The sequence below is a fragment of the Monomorium pharaonis genome, chromosome 11 (assembly GCF_013373865.1).
Source record: "Monomorium pharaonis isolate MP-MQ-018 chromosome 11, ASM1337386v2, whole genome shotgun sequence".
In the NCBI taxonomy this organism is placed as follows: Eukaryota; Metazoa; Arthropoda; class Insecta; order Hymenoptera; family Formicidae; genus Monomorium; species Monomorium pharaonis.
The window spans coordinates 5,764,722-5,783,557 of NC_050477.1; the positions used below are offsets into that span (position 1 = coordinate 5,764,722).

Here is an 18,836-nt window from a genome sequence, read left to right on the forward strand (position 1 = left end):
CATTCGTCGTGCATTACACACGTACCGCGACGCCGACGGACAAAACGCTCGGAGGAAGGCGTTTATGCGCGAAGGTGTCAATAACCTCTTGCGGCACTCTTCTCCACCTGCGCTTTTTTTCACCTCCCACGCCGCCTCGTCGGCGATTCCTCCGCGTCGCGAGCCATCCGACGACGAGGTCTTCTTCTGACGCCACCTTAATGCAGCGCATAATCGGCCGTTGCGAAAGAACTCGATTAAAATTTTTCATAAATTAACAAGCGTAAGCAATTAAGTTTCTTCACCGGAGATCGCGAAGATATTCTTCAAACATCGAAAATTGCGCGTAAACGCAAATCAAATTCTTTCTGTTTTATTTCTAGACAAAGATATTCTTGAAAACTTGAAAGTTAAATATTGAAATTCATATATGTGACTAAAATTTAAAATATTTTATATATTCTTTTAAATATGTAATAATTATATTATGTAATAAGTATGTATTTCAATGCATATTATTAGAACGTTTTGTTAAATCGTTTAAATGTGTCATCGTCCGCGAATCACGCGATCCTGCGGAGACGGTACGCGCGGGTACAGGCGCGGATGCTGCGAAGGATCCGTCGAAAGTGAGGAGCGCCTCACTTTCACTCCCGCGTACGCTATAGATATGCCGCGGCAGATGCCAACAGATAAAATCGGCAAAGTCGGTTAGCAAAAGTCAGCGACGCGCGAGATCATCCAATCTTCTCCTCCTCCACAACAACGCTATTATGCAAGCCGCCTGAAAGATGTTACCTCAGCGTATTGCCAGAAGCTGCCGACGCACCGAGCGCGAAATCGCTGATAGGAGAAGTTGAACGTTCGGAAATTAAATTTTACACCGCGCTACCGAAGAAAAAAGCCGCGAAACAACAAGCCTACGCGAGAGAGCGGGCTCTGATATTTTGTGAATCTTACGAAATTGACGACTTATTGTTTGGTTAATCATTGATATTACCATTTCGCAAAGGAACGTTGGGAAAACACATTGCATTTCGAAAAATGTATCAAACAAAGTATACAACATAATGAAGAGAAATATAAGCAAATAAGAAAATATAAAATTACGTACACGCGTGTAAAGAAAAAAACACTTTAATGTAATCCATAAATAAAGCTTGATAACCGTAGGAAAGACGCAGTTTCAAAAACACGTCGAATGATTTGTTGTCGAGGTAAACAACTTATTGATCAACTTCCGACTCCAATTTCTTCGTGGCGCCTTCACACTTGTATTGCGTTAAGCATCCCGTTCTATTATCGGAACTCGATCGACTATGAGAAAATCTCCTCGACCTTCGGTGAGATTCCTACGAGAGAAGGATTCGCGAGACAGGAAGAAATATGAGAAGAGGTGCGACGGCCACGTGTATACAACTATACAGGGGAGGGACAATCCTGCGGAAGGACGACGGGTCTTGCTTAAAAAAAGAAGAGAAGCCGGATGGAGCCGAATATTAATCGCGACGAAACGCACCGCATCCTTGGCACGTTGAACACGTAATACCGATCAGTATACCGCAATAATGCAACACAAATGCGACACAACGTTACCGTTATCCGGCGATGGTTCGCCTTTTTCGTCGTCTCGAAACATTTCCTTTCCGCCGACGCCAATCTTAAAAATGTGCCTCGCATTTCATTCGGAATACGGTATTTCTTCCACTTCTAAAAACTCGCAGATGCGTTTTACACTCTGTATTTTTTTTAATAATAAAAATATAAAGGCGGATTAAATTAATAAATTCAATTGAAAGATTAAATTTAGAGCCTCGCTAATCGATTAATAGAGAATGCGATGGAAATCTATAAGGAGAGAATAATTTAATTCTCATTGCTCTACTCCAATGCCATCGCGGATAATACAAAAGAAGCTCGATTTAAAGTCGAAATACGCCGCAACCTGAAAATATTATATCTTCGGAGCTAAGGCAAGGCAACTGGTGGTCGTTAACTTGGAATATAATACTGTCTACGATCCGTATAGGACGTGAAAGTTATCACCGGCGCTGCGAAAACTCGCTCGGACGGCTGGAAATCAAATCGCTTTTACCGGAAGTACCCGCGATGATAACGCGCGTACGGTAAATGCGTTGCGCGTTATCGGCACTTTTGGTCAATCGGCTATCAAATTAAATTTTTCGAGTGGTAAGTAAAATAACACGAGGGAAAATATTAGGCAACGATAAATAATCTGATGATAATTGAGCTTTGTCGGTAAATTACAATAAAATTTTAAAAACTTGTGTACTTAATTATTTATGTATCATATTATTGTTTTATATTCAACAATCATAATATAGAATTAATATATAATCTTTCATATAATATTAATTTAATTTATGTAGTGTATAAAATAAGATTTACATGACATTATTATTTTACTATCATAATATTTTTATTCTAGTTATCGCCTTTGATCACATAAATTATATTGCAATGGTCACTTTAGCAAGAGAAACACGTAGAAGTTGCGTGTAGTACTACGTTCATTACTTAGATTCGATAGCTAGTAGTAGTATTTATTAGACGCGCTTATAAATCTCGCGCACGCTCGTTACCTCACTCGGGCAAACGACGATGGCGATGCGATTTTATTCGAGAAACTGGATTAACGGAGCGAGAAAGTTCCGTTGTCGTCGTCGTCTTCGAAAGCGTCCTGCATTAACATGCATGTCTGCCTTGGATCGAAATTGTACGTCCTTGGTCTTAACAAGAAACATCGATTCGTCTTAAAAACATCTTGAAAAAGTACTTCCAATTGACCGTCAATATAGAATTACATAATATATATGTTCAATTAAGAACATAAAAAGCTAAGAATTTAATTAATGCCCATGAAATAAAATGGAATGTCTAGTAAAGATAAAACAATAAGTATTATTGTACTCTGAATTTTTGGTACATCGTTACTGTTATTTTTTATATTATTTTATAAAATTATATTTTAAATTTAAATATGTAATTTTCTAAAAATGTATTTTTCTTTTAATATAATAAATTGAATGTAATTTAAATTTTACATTATCTTCTTATAAATACTGTAAAAAGATTAAACTGAAAAACAAGATTTTCTTTCAATGAAATATCTTCCGATTAAATCCATATTTTAAGATGCAATTTTATTTCTCACATTCCAATTTTTTTTCTAATTCCTTCCTTCCGATCTTCAGACTTTCCTATATGATGAAATAACTTGTCCACTGTCACGAGAAATGGCGAAATGCGTTACAAAACCCGTGCAACTTTCTTACGTGACGAATCGTAACAGTTGTTGGAAATATAAACGGATGGTATTAGTATTAATACGGCGTGATTCGATTGATCGATATGCGACCTTTCGCAATATTGCAAAAACTACTAGTTCTCATAGTGTCTGAATTAAAAACATGGTTTCGCGTAAGAAAAAACGATTCGTGTAAATCCCGGGAACATAAATATATTAGAAAATACATCATTCATTCTGAAATTTTCCTTATCAATTACATCTTCTACGTAAACTTAATTACATGAATTATTCGTGCCTACCACGCTACCAAAAAGATCATAATCAGTACAACATAGAAAACATAACCCGTTAGTTTCTAAATGACGTAAGTACATCTTTACACATTTCAGGAAATGAAAACTTTGAATGAGACCTACTGAAAATTTCTAGCATTTAAAAGTAATATGTAATGTATAAAAACATGAAAATACATAAAACATATAAAAATATTAATAATCATGAGCAATTCTACAAATAACAGATGATGAAACAAATTATAAATAAATTTTAAAAATGTATATGTAATGGACGAACGTATTGTGCGATTGAAGAATTATTTAAAAAGACAACTAGTGGGACATGGATTCTAAAATGGTTCTCAATTTTATTGTGATTGTACCGTTAAAGCAATTTCTATGTCCGTATAAGAAACATAAATCAATCTCGCTAAAAAGGAAACAAAGAAAGACACGAATCAAATTTTGTTTAATTGCATGCTATTTTTATGACTTTTTTGTATTTGTACTCGCGTGTTACCACTTTTTTTGAAAATTATGTTCTATGAATCGTAAATAAAATTCACATTTAAAAAGTTGTAAATTAAATGTGCAGCGTATAACACATTTTTGCAGTTAACTGTACTCGATTTCGGAGCTAATATTCAATTTCTTTTCACTTCTTTAAAAGAACAGCCTACGCTCATTGATGCTCAAAAATAGAATGAATAATACTCAATTCGTTTGCAAAAAAAGCCATCATATTAATATATTACATGATACGTGTACAAAATACTTAAATTTTAATTTTAAAATAAAATTACAATGCGAGAAAAGGCAAAAACATTTAGAAAAAATAACGTTAATTTAGGAAGGGAAAACTAGATTTAAGCAAGAAGGTGCAGAATCAAATAAAAAGGAGAGTTGAATGTAGGTAAATTTCTACTTTCGTGCACGCAATGTTAATGTAAATTCCAAACTTTTACTCCTGTCTTGGCGAGAATGATTATACCAATTGTGACGAAAACATCCAACATATACACTTCAGTTTCGATCAAAGAGATTTTATGTTTCACGTATATTATTTAATTACTAACATTTACAATGTAAAAATTAATATAATTAAAGTATATTCATCAATCAATAATATATTAACAATATCAAATAATTAATTATAATCAATTTATGAATATTGAGTCTACGTTTCATTACAATTAAATATCTCTTCCTTAAATATCCCGATTCTTTTTCTTAAGTTCCTAAATTATATTTTAATGATAATTTATATTTTAATTTTGAACTTTAAATCCTGTTCAAAATATGTTCAAAATATTTTCTTCTAAAACTAACATATGTCTTTAAAGATATTCAGATTTCATCTAAAGTTCTTATCACTTCCAAATAAAACCTCACCCCATGTAAATTGTACATACGAGAATTAAGGCCTGTTCTTTGTCGCTGCACTACTGAACTGGTGCAACAAGTTAGAATAAGACAAATATATTTTTTCTCATTCTAACTTATTGCACCAGTACAGCAGTGCAACTACCAAGAACAAACCTTTGTATATCCGGAGAATAATCGGACATTGTTTTGTCTTTTTATAACGGATTTATACGTCGCCCTAGCTCGGATGAGATCCTGATGAGGGTGTCGGCGTGATGACTCACGCGACTAAGCGCACGACGCACGACCTTCTCTACCCCGTTATTTTATATCGCGCCGCAGACTGCCGTGACCTTACAATTATCATTGTAACCACGTATCACAGTCGCGTATGTATAATTATTATTATGACCACGAGCCGACCGGTATTCTGCAAACCACGCTGCAAATCGCGCGACCATGGCTGGCCGGTGTACGTCGACTGCGTACGAAAGCAGTTCGACGAATTTATCGATATGCAAACGCATTTTCCACCGTCTTCTCATGTAAGGTAATTAACGCATATTGCTTATAGAAATAAAATCCTTTACTGGTTCATTTTTGTGAATAACGATTTATTCTTTAAATTTGTATCAGTAAAATCTTATTAATTTACAGTGTTATATTTACAACTGTGATTATCAGTGACTATTCACTGCCTTTCAAAGATTCTGATTAAGAAAAGGATACACTCATTAGAAATCAGTGTATCGTTGAAAAACAATGCATATATCATTGATTGATCATTACAAATATATAAGTATTAAAATCAGACTGTTCATTATCATATACTGAACAATACACTGATTCAGAGAATAGATCTCTTAAACTAATCATTTATTTTCTTAAACTTTAGTCTATTAATAAATTCTTCGAAGATTCTTTGAAATGCTAATATATAAACTTAGTGAGATATTATACCACAAGAGAGATAAATCCCGACTTTTTTTTAAAGAAATAAAGATTTAAGCTGAGATATTTTACGACTGTGGAACACAAGCAAAAACTTTTCAGCTTCACCTTTTTTGCTTGTGTCTAAAAGAATGACCATGATACATGATCCCTTTTTCTCACTTTTGACATGGAACATTTCGTGACTCGAGAAAAAAATCATCTGGAAGATCGAGAAGCGTTATCCTTCAACATATTCAATGCGAAAACCAGCTGGATTCTGAAACTGGTCGCACGGCTGGCGACAGATAACGCAAATAAAAAAAAATGCACCTGTAGACATTAAGAACGAAAGTTATTTCAGCACTTTAAGGATTCGCCAGCGAAAGGATGGAGATGTCATGAGACATTTTTTTCAAACATTTTCAGAAAAAGGAAAAGGACAGTTTATTTCAGATTCGATAATATAACTAGAGCATGAAATAAAAGAAACCCTGAAATGATTATCTGAAACTTTGCTTCATAAAATTTTAAAAATCAAATTAAATCAAATAATTCCTTTTAATTTTAGATTATTTTATATACATGTATGTGTATGTGTGTATGTGTTATACTTCTTTAAGTCATTTATTTACCTCAGACTTTTAAAAATCTTTGTCTAGCGATATTACCATTACCATGCTCTTTTATACAGTGATTTCATTCATTCAAGAATTTGAATAAGCTGGCTAAGGCTTACAACAAGAGTGGAAATATATCGAATATTCAGTGCAGTAATTTGTTTCACAAATCTACTTCATAATACAAAGAAAGAGGAAGAGAGTAACATAGGGAGACGAAAGAAGAGAGATAAGGGGTTATAGATGAAAGCAAGACAGAAAGTCTCAAAGTGAGAGACAGGAGAGAAAGAGAGAGATAGAGAGAGAGAGAGAGAGAGAGAGAGAGAGAGAGAGAGAGAGAAAGAGAGAGAGAGAGAAAGAGAAAGGAGACGAAGAAATACGAGAAAAGTAGAGAGGTGCACCTCTTCTCGAAGTGTTCAAAAGAGGAGGTGGTAACTGTAAAAAGGGGGGAGAGGGACCTATGACACGTGACCAATGACTTATATAAAGGTGGCGAACGACAGGGCCCAAACACAGAGTTCTATCTCTCGACGCAGCGGAGGCGGTGTCCTTAAAAGTGCCTGTAAAATTTTTTTCCGTTAATTTTTCGTTTGCCTCCGCGTCACACAGTCGACTTTTTCGTTGAACCATGAGGACGTACTACGTGATAGCCGCCATACTGATCGCCGGTACGTAAATATAGACCAACCATCAACGGGGGAGGAAGTACAGGGGTAGTGAAGTTAAAATGGGCCGATTAAACGCGGGAAGATCGCGAGTGAAACGCGATACCCTTCAAACAATGAGAAAGTGGACATTTCATCGTTAGTGTGTGAAACATGTGGTAGAGTAGAGCAGTGCACCCTACGTGCGTCGGGAACAGGATATAATCGGGACCGAGTCTTGCGCTACATCGAAGGACCCGCGGAGATATTTGTTGGACCCTCTTCCGAAAACGCAATCGCGACCGTTCGATTTATGTTCGCACTGTCTGATGTACAAGTTTTGATCTACAAATGATACTTGTCTCTCTCTCTTTTTCTCTTTTTCTCTCTTTCCTTCTTTCCTTTTCCTTCTTTATCTGTACCTATTGACTTAAATTATTAATTTATTTATTTAATAAATTATTAATTATATTTGTTAATTTTATTAATTTATTGTTTTATTTCTTACAAATTTATATAAATTTAATCATTTAAATTAACAAACAATTTATATACTTAAAATATTAAAAGATATAAAAGTTATGTAAATGTGAACTTTCAAGCTGAAATAATATATCACTGATTGTGTCAAAATTATTGTTTACATGTTCCTCAAAAATACAAATAACGCAAAAAAACTGCAATCACATTTTGTATCCAATATATTTATAATTACATTGTTCTATTCTTTGCAAAATTAAAATAAATATTTTTTAATATAACTGTATCAATGTCTCTTAAAATATTTTAAAGAAGTTATTCAAAGTCTCTTTTCTATGTTAAATAATATCATTAGGAAAAGAAAAATTTCTTTCACACTAAAACTCTTGAACATTTCTCTATTAAATAACCTAAAATTTCTCGTTAACCTTCCTACAATCGTATTAATTAGATACAACAGTGATTAAAAATAGCCCTCGGCTAAAAAAATTTTTCACGCTTTCTTGCGGCGTAACCTTGGCCCAGATCTTGACCCTCCTTTTCATTCTCTTCTTGCCGAAAGAAAATTCAAGAATGCAATTTATCAAAGCAAAAATTATTCTAAAGCTTCCCCGATAATGTAAACTAATATTAATAATTTTCCATAATATAATTTTCTGTAAATATAATCATCTCTGTCAAGAATATAATAAAGAAAAAAATTTAAAGAAATACTTTATTATGCTATTATAATACTGTTAAATGCAATTGTAATAATAAAAATTATTAAAAAAGATATTTATATTTTCAATGTTTAATATTAATTTAATTAGAAAAATCTACTATCATATATACATTCCACAAAAAAAAGAATTTGCAAACATCGATTAATTATAGAAAAGAAAATTATAAGCAGTTCTGTGATGAAAACGTAATATTATAAAGAAACCGTATTAGAATTTTATATGCTAGAAATTTTCCTCCGTAAAATGGAAATTTTCTCTCATTACACCTCATGTAAATGTATGTGATGAAATGTTTAATAACCGAAGTATGTAATCGATTATTACGTATCGTGTATTAGATTCCCACATAAAACACACTTATAATAAAACTTTCTTGGTTAATATAAATTATAAAGAAAAAGAGAAAGAGAGAGAGAGAGAGAGAGAGAGTAGAAAAAAAGAGAAAGAACATATGGTATAGCATCACGGGAAAATTAAGAAATCTTTAAAACACTTTTTTTAATTTTATCAAAAAAATTCAAATTTCTTTACACACATTTTTAAATTTTTATTATATTTCTTGACTCTATTTAATAACTACTAATTCAGTATCTTCTTTAATGTTGTTGAATATAGTATTCTCAGTCTAATTGTAGAATTTCGATTTTTAACATGCAAATTATTTTAATATAAATCGGTATTTTATATAACCATACTGTAAACAAGTAATTATATAACGACCTAATGCCGCACATTTTTCAAAACGACACGAACGAAAGACAAGAGACGAGAGGGAGGGTCCTGCCTACGGTCTCCTGGTCGACGAATATTTCGAAGTCGCTTTCAGTGGCAGGACCGGTCCCCTGGAAAACGAAAGTGAATACAACTCCACGCAAACGCATTCGAATACAGACTCGCACTAGTGCTCGCGACGCGAACTGGGTGAACGGGATGCTGAGAGGGCCCAGTCACGAGCGGCTGCGGCCGGGGCCTGGCCGCGGGCCCAAAGTGAAAGCGCCCGGCGAAAGTTACCGTCCCGCACACAGTCCCTTACATAAGATATTTAGCTTATTCAGGCGTCATATGCCGCGTGCGCGTACGCGCGCGTGAAAGAAAAAAATATAATTAAGCTCAATTAACATGGACCAATATGCGCGGTATTTCTCGAGGCTCTACCTACCCTTAGTTTTTTATTCTCTCGAATACGGTGCCGGTATCGAATTCCTGCTATTTTTCGCAATCGTCGTTGTTAAAAGGGGGAATGGCAAGAGGAAACCGGAATGGAGGCTCTCTCGTGGTCGGCGGTTAATTTCGGTCTGTGATTTCCTGCAGAGAACGGTGCTATCGAGCTAAAAGGCGGGGTCGCTTTTAACCGCGATCCAAGAAACTCGACGTAGCAATCCGCAAATACGAAAGTAGTAGAATTTTTTTCTGATTGCTAGATGCAAATACAGAAAAACGAAATAGCCTTTTACGTATTTCAACATATCCCCAAATTAAAAAAAAGTATGCTAAGCAATTTTAGCAAAAAATTTCTATTATCTCTCGCGAGATTTCGTTATGAAAAATACAATCATGATACAATGACACAACTATGATTTGTTTTATCAGGAGATATTAATTAATTAAAATTTAATATATTGAATAGAACCTCAAGAATTCGCCAAACTCGACATGCAATCTTTGGTTCATTATTTTAGGGACAAACGCTCAGGAGGCCTTCAAATGTCCGGACGACTTCGGGTTCTATCCTCACCACTTATCGTGTGATAAGTATTGGAAATGCGACAATAACGTGGCGGAACTAAAGACATGCGGCAACGGTCTGGCATTTGACGCCAGCGACAGCAAGTTCCTCACCGAGAACTGCGATTATCTGCACAACGTGGACTGCGGCGAGCGTACGCAGCTCGAACCGCCCATCAGTACGCCGCATTGCGCCCGACTCTACGGCATTTTCCCCGACGAGAAGAAATGCGACGTCTTCTGGAACTGTTGGAACGGCGAGGCCTCCCGCTATCAGTGCAGCCCTGGACTAGCCTATGACCGTGAGGCCAGGGTGTGCATGTGGGCCGACCAGGTGCCCGAGTGCAGAAACGAAGGTATCGATCTCTTTAATCGCAAATCTGTTTTGAGTTCGAATGCAAACTGCACGATCGAAACTATCCGATCAGACTGTCGAATTTATTAAAGTCTAAAGATGTTAGGACGGTTCAGGTGAACAAACTTCGAATGAAAATAATATTCTGTGATCAAGTGCATCAAGTAAATCGTCAAAGATAAAATTGTTTCATTATAAAACTATTCAAAATTTCATCCTAAAACATCAGTCTAAAATTTTTATATTATCGAGAAACTATAAATGTTATAATTCTTCTTTTTTATGTAATGGATACTTGAACTTTTACACTAGTGTTGATATCAAATTACGTATTATAACATAGATTTGTATGCATTCTGATCCAGTCACTTAAGAACTCGTCACGAGTGATTTAATGCGAATAATAGAACATACATAAAACATGCAGTCAATCTAGCCTCTCTATTCTGAGACATACAGCTGTCACAAATCCTATTTTCTTTCTACTCGCCTCCTTTCTACGTTAACTTTGTAATTTTTTTCTCCTAGTTACCCTATTTTTCTTATTTATAAAAACAAAATTAATAAATTTGTTTCGTAGATCTTGCATATAAAGTCATATTATAAGATAAATTCTAGTTTATCAACCATTACATTATAATCTAAAACATATCCCTCCATCTCTTATAATTTATATATTCCCATGTATATTTCTCTTTCGTTCGCCAACTCAAGATCAATTGGTCACTACAATTACGAAGAAATATGATGCCATTTCCTGTCTCTTTCTCTATTGTTCTACCGTATTACATATCTATATCATATGACATATCTATTTATTGCATGACGCAGAGGTCGCCGGGGGTTTCACGTGTCCGGCAGCAGGAGAAGTGAGCGGCGCATCCGGTAGCTTCAGCAGACACGCCCATCCGGAGGATTGCAGAAAATACTACATATGCCTTGAAGGCATCGCCAGGGAGTACGGTTGCCCGATTGGCACCGTCTTCAAGATCGGCGATGCCGACGGCAGCGGCGCATGCGAAGACCCTGAGGATGTTCCCGGATGGTGAGTCTTTAATACGATTTTGTCTCGAAACTATAGTATCTCCAATTGCGCAGGAATGAATAAATACGAGATTGCAAGTTTTGAAAGAATGAAAAGAGAGAAAAAGAATATTGCAATAATTTTTTTATAAAAAAAAAGATGGAAGATAAAGTTGTAGAATAATATTAGAATGAATAGTTTTTTTATGCAATTATTTAATCCATTTGAACGATCTCTCTTTCTCCCTATAAATTATTTAATTCATCTCTGCGCAACCATGGCTGTTTTCCGAAATCATTATTATATAGTATTATTTTAAACACAGTCGAATGCGACATAAATGGATAATTTATGTCTACCACAATTCTTTACTTTCGATTTTGCGCGATGGTGAATGTTAATGAATGTGAATCGAGAATTCAAGGTCTTACCGTTTAAAAATTATGCGGTTACTGTAGGAACTGCAAGATAAAGCTCGATGCAAAAAAGTTGTCGTAAATTGACTGGTGTAAAAAAATCTTCCAAAAAAGTTCGAAAAACGTATATAAAAATTATGTAAAATTTTATCATTATGTAAAATTAAAAAAAAAATTTCTTGATGATGACGAATGTTTATATCTTTCAACTTTTCAAAATTAATTTTTTTCTAATTTCTTATTTTTAATATTTGTAATTATTTTTAATCAATTAACTTTTTGTAAATTGTTTCTCGTGGAGAATTTTTTAATTTTAAGTTCCCTAAGCTTCATATTAGCTCTGTGTTATTTCTGATATTAGAATTTTTTACAAAGATCGAATCAAATAACTATTAAATTAACAGAGTAATTTGTAAAGAAGTAAAAATCAACAAAAATGACATTAATGACGACAATGCATTGTGCAACATAATAAGTGTAGACGTGTTATAAAAATGTCCAAATTCGATTATCTCGGTAATTACAGTCATCCGATGGAAATGTCGGGCTATCTTGAATGAAGTCATCAAGTTCGAGAACTTTCGGGAAGGAATTACATTCGCGAACAATGTGTAATTAAAGAGATATTCGCGTTACAACACGCTTTCGCGATAGTTAATGATGTTTTGCGTAACTACTGTAAAAAATAATTTAAACAAAAAATTGATGTAACAAATTGTATATATTTAAAAATTGAATCTATCGTGAATACTAATTTATAAAAGTTAAACTTCTTTTTTCAAATATTATTTGCTCGTAAATTAACGAGTAAATATGTTTATTAATTATTACTACTAATATTCATTATCTTTCTCAATGATCTTCTAACATGTGACTAACATATATGTTAACTGTCTCATATCTCGTTCTAATATCTTAATTGTTATAGTATAAGTTGCCCTCACAATCGTAGATTGTTTAAAAAAGTATAATTAAAAATTGACTTTTTCTTATCTATATTTACGTAAAAAATTTGTGCAAAATCACAATTGGAATCAATATCAACATGACTTTAATATCATGTCTGGCAATCTGCATGGCAGAAATGCTGCTGATACTTAATCGTGAAAATTTGCACGGGTGGACACCTAAATAAGAGAATAAGAACATATTTTTCCTGCTTTGTTCTATGTTTTAAATAGAAAAGAAACTGTGATAATGCTGGGAGATGCGCAGTCTGCAAATTTTCATGCTAAGTACAAGTATGGACCTTTTGTATGTATGCATGTGCAATACTCGTCCGCAAAATAACGACAAGAGCACGCCAGAATACGCAGTAGCGCGCGCGCACCGAGCATGTCTTGACCCCCGGGTTTTTCTCGGTTTTGCTCCGCAGTGAGGATTACTACGGTGACCTGGACCTGAAGAGCATCCGGAAGAGTGAGCTGCTTGCCGGCATCCAGAGCGAGCCCAGAAAGCCGAACCAGGCGAACCTTAAACCCAGGCCCTCAACAGTAGGAGGGCCTACGAGGCCTTCACCCAATCAAGAATAATATATCCTGATTTACCTCGCTCTTTCTACTTTCATCCCCTCACATTTTCACACCTTTTTACCTACTCTTCTTCATCTATCTCTCCGTCCCTCTCCCTTTCTCTCTCTCTCTCTCTCTCTCTCTCTCTCTCTCTCTCTCTCTCTCTCTCTCTCTTCCTCTGTTTCTCTTTTTCTACTTTTACTTTTCTCTCATTTATTTTCTTTCTCTATATCGTTCTTTCTCACTACCATTTAATTTCATCAAATATTATTTAACACAATTTATAGGTGCGAGATCTAAACTGGCAAACTGAAATATAGCATTTCTCTCTTTTTGCAAGAAATCTGTACAATTTTTATTGCAACGTAATTCTGATTGTATCAAATCAATGATGAGAGTCATAATTATGTGTTCAAATTGTCAGAAGAAGAATTATGCCATAGTTTTTAATAAAACATAAGCTATTAAACATGCCTTACACAAAAAATTTATTTTCTTTTAATTTTACTATCTTTAATTTTCTCTGTAATTATCAATAATAAAAATATTGACAAACTTATACAAATTTCTTCTGTATCAAATTGTATTTATTTCAATTTAATCTATTTTGAATAATAATTTATAAATTACACTTTTTTTTCCTCTCTATCTCGTAAATTAACGAGTAAATATGTTTATTAATTATTACTACTAATATTCATTATCTTTCTCAATGATCTTCTAACATGTGGACTAACATATATGTTAACTGTCTCATATCTCGTTCTAATATCTTAATTGTTTAGTATAAGTTGCCCTCACAATCGTAGATTGTTTAAAAAAGTATAATTAAAAATTGACTTTTTCTTATCTATTTACGTAAAAAACTTTGTGCAAAATCACAATTGGAATCAATATCAACATGAAGTTAATATCATGTCTGGCTATCTGCATGGCAAAATGCTGCTGATACTTAATCGTGAAAATTTGCACGGGGTGGACACCTAAATAAGAGAATAAGAACATATTTTCCTGCTTTGTTCTATGTTTTAAATAGCAAAAGAAACTGTGATAAATGCTGGGAGATGCGCAGTCAGCTGCAAATTTTCATGCTAAGTAAAGTATGGACCTTTGTATGATGCATGTGCAATACTCGTCCGCAAAAATAACGACAAGAGCACGCCAGAATACGCAGTAGCGCGCGCGCACCGAGCATGTCTTGACCCCCGGGTTTTTCTCGGTTTTTGCTCCGCAGTGAGGATTACTACGGTGACCTGGACCTGAAGAGCATCCGGAAAGAGTGAGCTGCTTGCCGGCATCCAGAGCGAGCCCAGAAAGCCGAACCAGGCGAACCTTAAACCAGGCCCTCAACAGTAGGAGGGCATACGAGGCCTTCACCCAATCAAGAATAAGATTATCCTGATTTACCTCGCTCTTTTACTTCATTCCCTCACATTTTCACACCTTTTACCTACTCTTCTTCATCTATCTCTCGCCCTCTCCTTTTATCTCTCTCTCTCTCTCTCTCTCTCTCTCTCTCTCTCCTCTCTCTCTCTCTCTTCCTGTGTCTCTTTTTCTACTTGTACTTTTCTCTCATTTTCATTTTCTTTCTCTATATCCGTTCTTTCTCACTACCATTTAATTTCATCAAATATTATTTAACACAATTTTAAGGGTGCGAGATCTAAACTGGCAAACTGAAATATAGCATTTCTCTCTTTTGCAAGAAATCTGTTACAATTTTTATTGCAACGTAATTCTGATTGTATCAAATCAATGATAGAGTCATAATTATGTGTTCAAAATTGTCAGAAGAATATTAGCCATAGTTTTTAATAAAACATAAGCTATTAAACATGACTTACACAAAAAATTTATTTTCTTTTAATTTTACTATCTTTAATTTTCTCTGTAATTATCAATAATAAAAATATTGACAAACTTATACAAATTTCTTCTGTATCTTTTAATGCTATCCCTTTGATTTATTTCAATTTATATCAATTTTAGACGAATAAATTGTACTTACGTACATTTTTTTCTTTCCTCTCTCTCTCTCTCTCTCTCTCTCTCTCTCTCTCTCTCTCTCTCTCTCTCTCTCTCTCTCTCTCTCTCCCCCCTCTTTCTCCATTTTTCTCTGTTTTTATTTCTTTATCTTATCCTGTTTACTTCTTCTATGTTTTTACTTCTCTCTCTTCTCTCTCTCTCTCTCTCTCTCTCTCTCTCTCTCTCTCTCTCTCTCTCTCTCTGTTTCTTCAGACATGATAAACATACATTCGCATTCACATAACATACATAATGGAAGAAAAAATGCAGCCCTGATTACAATAAAGAGAATTTTTCCAAAAAAAGAAGTAATCGGTGGCCCACAAAGATCGATCTCGAAGCGAAATCTCGAAACAAAATCCGCAAGATTCTGAGAAGATGAGAAATGCACGACCAAGCTACTATAAAATTTTATACCTTAATATATTCTCGCGAAATTCTTTCTCGTCATAATTGCGCATCTCTATTGCAATCTTGATGTAATGGAGTATATGCTATTTTTGTAATTATAATAGAATAAGAAGAAAAAAACACATATACGATCATTTAGCGCGCCGAGTAATTGCAAATTCCGACAATTCACGTAAAACTCTCTGTTCACTTGTACGTCACATTTTTCAATACAATAATATAGAGTCACTATTACAAACCTAATAATATAATTTTTAATTGGCAGAATAAATTTCTGCAAAACTGGCTTAACTTCTATTAAAATTATTATAATTATTCTATTCAAATTGTCCAATAGATTTCAAAGAATTAATTCTAGTTTATAATATTTAACAATTTTCCCATAGTAAAACAACATTAAAATTATGAATCAAGTTTTTATCAATGCTGATACAATGTTTAGTTGATAATAATTGATATTCATATAACTTACAATTTTTTCAGCAAATTTCCTGACAAATGCTCAAAGGACTAATATTCCGTAAAATTTATATTAATAATTTATATAAATTGTTAATTGCCTCGTTGACAATTTATTTTAACCAATTCCTTTTAATAAATAAAAAAATTAATCCTCTCTTAACTGTTTCTATCCATACACTCAACTATTTCTAATCTGTCTTTTTCCTATCTCTTTTCCTTTTTTCTTTATCATAAAAATACGAATTAAAAACTTGTAATTTCGTAATAACAAAAACATTTAAATTATTTTTGCAAAATTTCAATTTTTTTAAATATATATATTCGATTAATTATACATATATTTTACCTATAATCATTCTGACATTGTGTAACTACTATTTTGTTTTAATAATGTATTAATTTATTTCTAAATAATATATGTAATTACAAAAAAAATTAATAAAATAAGTATTTCTGTTGAATATAGTTTAAATTTTGCAAAAATTGTTTTTAATAAAACAACCGACCAATAAAACAACTAAAAACTTAAATTTAACGAAATTACACTGATTTTAATTCCTGAATGTGACGCACAATAATAAAAAAAGAAAGTAAAAGACGCTGTTTTTGGAAAAATGTCGCGCATGAAATCGAGAGTTATCGAACTCGCGTAATTAACAATCCATCATATATAAAAATCTTTCCGCCATTACATAAGTAAGATCGGTCGATTTGTCGTGTATCTTTAAGTAAAGCGGAAAATGCAATAAAAAAAGAAAATTCTTGAAAGATCTCAAGATTTTATTTTCACCGCATGTTTGATGTTAAAATTTCATTTAACAATTTCAATTTATATAATGTTATAATCTATTTATATAATGTTAAATTCATATTTGATTCTAAAATGTTATGTAATTTAAAAGTGCATAAAATTCTGAAAGCTATGTATTTAATATTATGATTGTGTATAATTGCGTATCACATTATACATCAGAAAAGAGTTAGATAGCTACGTTTAACACTGAATGTGTGGTGAGAATATAGGCCATTTCTCAATTTGTGTGTCCTAATCCTTAATCTCCCTAAACCACCTTTATCAATCGCTAATCATCGCCACATTTCTCCGTTTGTAATTTTCAGTATATTTAATAATTTCTCAGCATATTCTGTGTAATCTCTCTCTCACTTGTTTTGCATGTTAAAACTATTACCTAATTATGTATATAATACAACTTAATCGTAACGTATGCAATGTATCGATTAAAGCTTGAAAATCTTAACTTACCTTCAAGCTTAAAAACTGGCCTCTTAACACGCGTCAAATCTGTACATATAGTATATAGAATTATTAATTAACTGTAGCACTGATTATAACTAAAGTCGTTTTTAAACATTCATTATATTTCAAAAGAATACTGTTTCATGTACATATTTCAAATTCGTCAAATTTTGAATTTTTTTTTATTTTTTAGTCTTAACTGAGAGGTAAAAAGTACAATTGCAAATTACGTATTAGACAAGATCTTGCCTGATATGCATAAAATGAAAAAAAACAAGTTGTAAAAAGTTAAATTAGTTAAAATTAACACCGTTATTTACTCTTCTTTCTTTCCACAAAGTTACAACTAAAGAAATTTTTTTTATTATCAGTAGGCATATTTATTTTACTGTCATTTTACCTCTATTTAAGTAAATATTAGCAAGTATAAAATAATTTCTTTACAAATTTACAAAACATTTCTTTAAATTGAGGAAACGATACTAAAATAAATATATTTACTTGATAATAAAATTCTTTTCAGTGTGAATATCTTTTTTTTACTCCTAACACAATCTTAACCAGACCTTGGTAATTTATAAAGTTTAAGTTAAAAATCGAAATAAAAGAATCGACGAGTAGATAAAAAACAGTGACTTAAATTGTATTTTGAAGACGTTTGATTACAAAATGATGACACGTTAGGATCAAATCACACACAATATTTTCATACATTTCTCAGCCAAGACTATTACGGTGACGTGGACCTGAAGGCCCTACGCAAACTGGGCTATAGGAAGTAGAAGCGTTTGCATGCAAGCGTTGTGCTCACCGGCGATGAAAGCAGCGGCAGGAAGCCAGCCTCGAAGAACGACGATTGTCCACAGGTGGAAAGAGGCAATCACTACGACAAGTCTCCTGCAAATGGTGCAAGCCATCATAAAATTAAAACGTTATCGCGATGTATCGCCATGTAAATAAAGCTATTGTTTACGACAAGACACACTCGAAATACATCCCAGACAACATGCATGTCTAAAAGACATCTTTAAGACGTCTTAAAAGAGACGTCTTTGAGACTTTATTAAAAGACGTCTTTATGACGTCTTAAAATCGTCTTATTTTAGACGTCTCTCTTAAGACGTCTAAAATACGTCTTTTTAAGACATATTCTTTGAGACGCCATTTAGACGTCTTTACGACGTCTGAGAAAGACGTTTTTAAGACGTCGAATGACGCACATAACCAAATCTGCCGTGTGATGCGATCAAGTCGATCGACGTGCTTATCCCGTATCAATTTTTGAACTCTTGCACGTATCGCGTGTGTGTTGGGACGTTTTGTCCCGGTTTGCTGTGTAACGCAGCCGAGTGTGGATACG

General features: G+C 33.6%; 2 protein-coding genes across 4 annotated transcripts in view; one reads left to right on the forward strand and one right to left on the reverse strand.

The window, feature by feature from the left end:
• Positions 1-18,601, reverse strand: part of LOC105836473 (protein obstructor-E) — a 54,870-nt gene extending 36,269 nt beyond the window's left edge. The window contains exons 1-2 of one of the 2 annotated variants that reach the window (XM_036293957.1): positions 18,288-18,425; positions 17,483-17,521 (exon numbers count right to left, since the gene is read on the reverse strand). In XM_036293957.1, coding sequence (XP_036149850.1) covers positions 17,483-17,521; positions 18,288-18,396 — 148 coding nt within the window. In that variant the 5' untranslated portion in view covers positions 18,397-18,425. Of the gene's footprint in view, positions 1-17,482; positions 17,522-18,287 lie in introns of both variants that reach the window. The other variant, XM_012680527.3, reaches the window with a different exon arrangement.
• On the forward strand, positions 5,312-18,454 carry LOC105836474 (protein obstructor-E). Of its 2 annotated transcripts, none has more exons than XM_012680531.3 (4): positions 5,312-7,108; positions 9,969-10,370; positions 11,201-11,414; positions 18,198-18,454. In XM_012680531.3, exons 1-4 carry the CDS (start codon positions 7,069-7,071, stop codon positions 18,256-18,258), a joined length of 717 nt encoding a protein of 238 aa, XP_012535985.1. In that variant the 5' UTR covers positions 5,312-7,068; the 3' UTR covers positions 18,259-18,454. The 2 variants fall into 2 exon arrangements, with proteins under 2 accessions (XP_012535985.1, XP_012535984.1); XM_012680530.3 differs by lacking the exon at positions 18,198-18,454 and adding an exon at positions 13,185-13,795 and having other exon boundaries at positions 5,326-7,108.
• Positions 18,602-18,836: the final 235 nt, after the last annotated feature.

Bases quoted from the DNA above. Each gene is read 5' to 3' on its own strand.
- LOC105836474 (XM_012680530.3), top strand. From the start codon at position 7,069: ATGAGGACGTACTACGTGATAGCCGCCATACTGATCGCCG. The intron at 7,109-9,968 runs GTACGTAAATAT...TCATTATTTTAG, and splicing joins AGCCGCCATACTGATCGCCG to GGACAAACGCTCAGGAGGCC. The intron at 10,371-11,200 runs GTATCGATCTCT...TGCATGACGCAG, and splicing joins GCCCGAGTGCAGAAACGAAG to AGGTCGCCGGGGGTTTCACG.